The sequence below is a fragment of the Cetorhinus maximus genome, chromosome 4, assembly GCF_964194155.1.
Source record: "Cetorhinus maximus chromosome 4, sCetMax3.hap1.1, whole genome shotgun sequence".
In the NCBI taxonomy this organism is placed as follows: Eukaryota; Metazoa; Chordata; class Chondrichthyes; order Lamniformes; family Cetorhinidae; genus Cetorhinus; species Cetorhinus maximus.
The window spans coordinates 71056106-71062105 of NC_135882.1; the positions used below are offsets into that span (position 1 = coordinate 71056106).

The window sequence follows — 6000 nt, forward strand, 5'->3', positions numbered from 1 at the left end:
TCGAACTTTTCTTATGGTGTTCCCCTCCCCTGGGTCACCACATGCATTTAAGCTTTCTTCCACACACTCTCTCTCACTGACTCAGCCGTGTCAACAGAACACCACTGTTTCAAGTGCTTATAGTAAGGAGTTACAGACCTTCCGCTGTCTCTTTGGAACTTCTGGTTTCTCCCAAGCCCATATTATTTTAAATCTGTATCCTGCAGCTTTCTTCTCTTGAAGCATGAAGCCTCAAGAGAAGCCTCAAGGGGGGACTTCTCCTTACTTCCACTTCCACAGAACAGAACCTTTTCCAGGCTCCTATTCTTCCTTTGACTAAAAGGTCTTCTTGGGACCCCTCCTTTCTGTCTCTCTCCTTGGCCTTGGGACCTTTTGGAGAATCTACTCTCTCTGCAGTTCTCTGTCCCAATACCCAGTCTCTAGCTTCAGTTTGGGTCTTGCTATCTGTCCCTCTGCTGTCCAGTCTCTCTGGCAGCTGCGTCCAACTGAAATCAAACTGCTTCTTTTTAGTTTTTTTCTGTGTCTGTGTCTATGTGTACGTGTGGCCTCTCTCTTTGGACCACTGTTGCTAGGCAACAGCACAGTTTTTTTCTACTCTTGTGTTTGCTTTAACTCTCCTTCAAGAGTCATAAAAATCTCATTAGAAATGCAGGTCTACAAACAGAGCTTTAAACCTGCTGTCTCCACTCAAAAATGAAACTAGATCCCAGGTTTCGCCTTTTAACCCACTAATAGAAAAAAAATAAATTGAACTTAAACTTAAAGATATACCTTATTCCTAACACACCCAAATACACATATAACTTACTTAAACGGTCTCTATTTCCGAACAATTGATATAATGAGTGAACACAACCTGGTCTAGCATCAACTTTATAAATCCAAAAGTGTGAAAGTGCACTGTACATGTTTATTAATTAAAAATTCAAGCAAAATAGTCAATATTAGTATTGTGACTTAAACTTCAGTGTGATAAATTCAAAAAAATAATTTCTATTTGGCAGTAATTGCATGGCATTACAAATAGAATAGTCATTCAAATGCATACATGTCAATTTACTTTCTTGTAGTCACCTGAGCCACCACCAAAAAGTCAATTTCAGAGCATTGGAGGGAAACACTGTAAATTAAGACCTTCTCTCTGTCGCTTGCTCTCTCATTCTTCTGCACAGTGGACTTTTGCAAAGTTTGCTGTATCACTGAGGAAATGACACAGGCGCAGTTATATATTCTGTTTTCCCTTCATGCAATTGAAAGTGAAAGCATTATGCCTTTATTGCACTGCCAAATAGGTGTCATCAGGGTTTCCAACAACGTACAGGAAATTTTACAAAATCTGCCAACTGTAGTAAAGAGCAAGTTTCACTTTTTTAGTGCTAGTAATCAATTAAGTCCTACAGTGGTTTAAAAACTCTGGAAGAAGCTTTACTTGTTGAAATGATGCTGTATGGTATTTGCATCAAATATGTTAAGATGTTCAATCAAATTCCACTGGCCGATTTTTTATAAGGTGTTAACCCATTCATTTTAAACTGATTATTGTCTTCATTAACATAGTAAACAGGTATTTCACGTGGCCCTAGTGGCATGGTTGCTACACATGTAATCTCACTCCCTCTACTAAGAAACACTGCATTGCTAACTAAAACAGGAAAGTAAGTGAAAGTGTAACAAAAAAAAAAATCATCCTGCAAATACTTGCCCTCTGCCAGCAGAGTTTTTATATTTTGTTCTAACCATGTTGATGGGAGAAATTAAGGCTTTTTTAAAAGAGATCACAAGTTATTCTGAGAGCACGTGGTATAACTGCAACAAAATTAACAGGATTGCAGCAATTGGCTTTTGTAACAATGGGCAGAATTTGACATTGAGCTGGGGTCCCTGCAACCCCAGTGTAAATTACAAGGGCAAGCCCGCCCCTGCCCACCACTACCCCACTCCCCCTCCGCCTTCCCTCCCATGGCTTGCCCTGCAGCCATTTAACATACAACGGGCGTTAGCGAGAGAAGAGGTCCTGCTTCAGAGAGATGCCAACCAATCAAAAGGCCAGCAACACCACCAGGCCACTGCTGGGACTGCCCCCAATCACCATCCGAGATCTTCACTGGAACCAGAGGGATAGGTAAGCAGACGGGGTTCAGCAGGTCAGACGAGTAGGTCCTGGTAAGGGGGTGACTGGCGGGATGGGTGGGATGTTTGGGTGGACAGGCCAGTCGAGGGAAGAAACCTGGGGGGGGGTGGATTCTGATGTGCCTGGGGGCTCGTAAAAGAGGTACCCCCGCTCCTTGCCAGCCAGCAGTCCGAGCAGCGAGAGCTGCTGGACTTCCCACTCGGTGCTGGCCTTCACCTGACAGAGGAAAAATTGCAACACGATGGGAGGAGGCCCTTAAGTGGCCATTAATTGCCTGCTTAACCTCAATTGGACTATGGGTTCAGACCACCTGATGCCTCCTTCGCTGCTCATAAAACTGTGGTTGGGGCAGGTGCCAGGAACAATGCCCTGGCATTAGAGCCAATTTTACGCCCCAGCCCACCTTTAAACCTACCTCAGGGAGGGTAAAATGCTGCCCAATGATTATAAAATGAAATGCTGTAGTTCTTAATTTTTGAACAGATCCAAAAAGATAACCAAGAGCGAGATAATTGGCAAATGAAGTTCAACACTGATAACACAAGTAGTACATTTTGGTAGGAAAAATAGAGAGGTCACATGACTTGGAAGGTACAAGTCTAGGTAGGGTAGAGGAACAAAGAGAGTGCAGAGTACGAATACATGAATCACTAAAAATTGCACCGCAGGTTCACGATGCCTTAAAAAAGGCAAACCAAGCACTCAGTTTTATTTCTAGAGGGATTGAACTGAAAAGTCAGAAAGGTTATTCTCATGGGCCAATTGAAATTATGCTAAACCTGTATCACACTTCAGTTAGACCACCCTTACAGTACTGCATGCAGTTCTGGTCACCACATTGTATGAAGGATACAGAGAGGCTGGAGAGGGTGCAGAGAAGATTTACAAAGATGATACCAGAAACAAGTGGATCAGCATATCAGGAAAGGATTGACAGGTTAGGTCTCTTTTCTCTTGAAAAAAGAAGGCTGAAGGGTGACCTAAAACAACTCTTTAAAATTAAAAAATGTTTTGATTGAGTGAATACAGAGTGAATGCTTCCTCTTTTGGGGAATACCATAACTAAAGGCATCAATATAAGATTGTCACCAAGTAATCCAAAAGGGGATTCAGAAGAAATTTCTTCACCCAAAGCATGGTGAGAATATGGAACTTGCTATCACCAGGAGTGGTTGAAACAAATTGTATAGATGCACTTAAAGCAAAGCTAGACAAGCGTTTGAGGGACAAGGGAATAGATTGGTAGATTTAAAATGAGGCAAAATGGGAGGAGGCTTGAGTGAAGCATAAGCACCAGCACAGACAGGTTGGGCTGAATGGCCTGTTTCAGTGCTGTATATCCTACGTAAATCAATGTAAGATTTTATACATATAAAGCATTTTGGTAATGAGACAAGAGAGCAAATTTTATTTTGTTTCGTGGAATTACTGAACTGTAAATTTAAGTAATTTCCTATGACTTTTTTTTGCATAAACCCAGGACAACTCTGGCCATGGCATGAGATGCTACACTGAACAGCTCCAAATGCAGCCAAATGCCATAAAGGACATGTGGTCCTTCTAAAGAAAAGTAATAGTTACTTCCATTTTACTTCATGACTTTTAAAAAGAAAGCAGAAACACACATGGTTGCATAATACTTCAACTGTTCATTTTCACCTTGACATTACCAACCTTACCAGGAGGTGCTGTTTTGTTTGCACACTGGTAACCAATGATGGAAGTGGAATAATAAGGCAAAAGCACTTGCTCCTAATACTAACAAGCAACATTATTTTACTTTTACTTTAAGAATTAAGCATTTATGATGCTTTAAAGCAGAAATGTATGCACTTACCATATATTCCATGTTAGAGGCACTTGGTGATACCTGACCTCTCAGTTTATTATGAAGATCCAAGATTACTTGTCTATCAATATCTGTGATAGATCTTTTCACCCTTCTGGATGTTTCCTGTTGTTCATTTTGATCCATATATTTTCTCAAGATTGAATCCAAACCATTGGTAAAATTGTTGCTCATTTGAGTGACTGTTTCAGTTGCCAAGAGTTCTTCACGGTCTTCCTTAAACGTTGCCAACATTACATCCAATTCGGAAGTAACATTGGGGCTCATCATCGCAACTGTTTGTGCAACGAATAGCAAAGCAGTCAGCCTTATCCATCCCAACTTTGAACACTTCATGGTGAATGACCTCCAAATATTTTGGGATTAACTCCAAGACACTTCACTCAAAATCCCGTTCACATTTGAAGCTGAAATGATGAAAAGTGCACTCTTTGCAGGTGAAAGGACTCAACGCATCAATTTATTAAATAACAACAGTAAATGGTCCTTGGCGTTGGGAGGAGAAGTGTGCCGCTTGCGTTGTCATGGAGACAACCCAGGACGCCAGTAAATGTAGACGTCCATGGATGCAAAGGCTGTCAACAAATATCGACCGGCACCTTGAATTTTTTTTTCAACAAGCAAGTGGGCAAATTCAATGGGGGGGTCCAGACCATGGAAGCTGCTGTAGTGCAGCCTGAGGGACAGCCAGTGCCACGACAGCCAGTCCACTTGGGACCTCTGGCCAAGGGGAAGCCGAAATCGAGATACAGAATTAGTTATAACTTTGCGGCCAGTGCTACACCGCATTCAGTCCCTGGTAAACGATTCGGGCCACACTTACCTGCAATCCTGACACAATCAACAACTCCCGCTTCTGTTTTGATGTATGAAGGATTTTTTTTTTTAATGATGTTAAATGTCTGCAACTTTTTAATCAAGAAAACAACAAAACGCGGCTGGAGAGGGGGAAGGGATTTGGTGGTGGGCGGCTCGGTGCGATACCGCTCTGTCCGCCGTCGCTGCTGTTGCCCGGAGCGGGGAGCAAACTCTCCGCCGCTGCCTTTATCCACAGCAGAGTGACGTGTCCACCCGCGCCCCACACAGCGGCGCAAAGCGCTCACTCCGCATAGCCACCATCCACAAGCCAGATAAAGGGCAATCCAAACAGGACAAACTAGACAGGGCAACCCAGACAGGGCAAATTAGACAGGGCAATCCAGACAGGGCAACCCAGACAGGGCAATCCAGACAGGGCAATCCAAACAGAACAAACTAAACAGGGCAATCCAGACAGGGCCAACTAAACAGGGCAAACCAGACAGGGCAACCCAGACAGGGCAAATTAGACAGGGCAATCCAGACAGGGCAACCCAGACAGGGCAATCCAGACAGGGCAATCCAAACAGAACAAACTAAGCAGGGCAATCCAGACAGGGCCAACTAAACAGGGCAAACCAGACAGGGCAATCCAGACAGGGCAATCCAGACAGGACAATTGCAATTCAGTAAAGAAAGCTAATGCACAAAAAGACAACCCAAATAAGGGAGAAAGCTAGAAAAAAAAAAGCACAAACCAGAAAAAAATACAACCTAGAGAAAATGGGACAGGAGAGAGCAAATCCAGGAAAAAGAGAAATGCAGAATAAGGGATACCCAGTAAGAGATGGGAAACCCCTAAAATGGGTAATTAAGACAACGAAACAATCTGGGGGGTGGGGGGAGTGTAATTTAGGAGAGGAGATAATCTAAAAATAAGGGGCAAACCAGAGAGGGAGCAAAAAGCAAAAGGGAGATCATTCAGGAAATGGGACAACAGAAAGGGAGAAGTAATTCAGGGAGAGGAAACATTCTAGAAAAAAGGCAATGCAAATCGAGGGGCAGTCAGGGGAGAGGGATGTGGGAGAGAATAATAAAGAATGAAGGACAACCCAGGAGCTAGAATAACACAAAATAATGGAGTAAGTTAGAAAGAGCAACTAGACTAACAATGATAGAAGGGGCAATCCAGGGGTGGGGTGTGAGTGGAAGAGAGAGTTAC

The 6000-nt window shown here is 43.0% G+C and overlaps 1 protein-coding gene across 2 annotated transcripts in view; it reads right to left on the minus strand.

Annotated features, from left to right (window-relative positions):
- Positions 1–4673, minus strand: part of LOC144679676 (cysteine-rich secretory protein LCCL domain-containing 1-like) — a 93983-nt gene extending 89310 nt beyond the window's left edge. Inside the window, exon 1 of one of the 2 annotated variants that reach the window (XM_078540280.1) lies at positions 3969–4673. In XM_078540280.1, the coding sequence (XP_078396406.1) occupies positions 3969–4316 (348 nt within the window). In that variant the 5' untranslated portion in view covers positions 4317–4673. The remainder of the gene's footprint in view (positions 1–3968) is intronic. The other variant, XM_078540281.1, reaches the window with a different exon arrangement.
- Positions 4674–6000: the final 1327 nt, after the last annotated feature.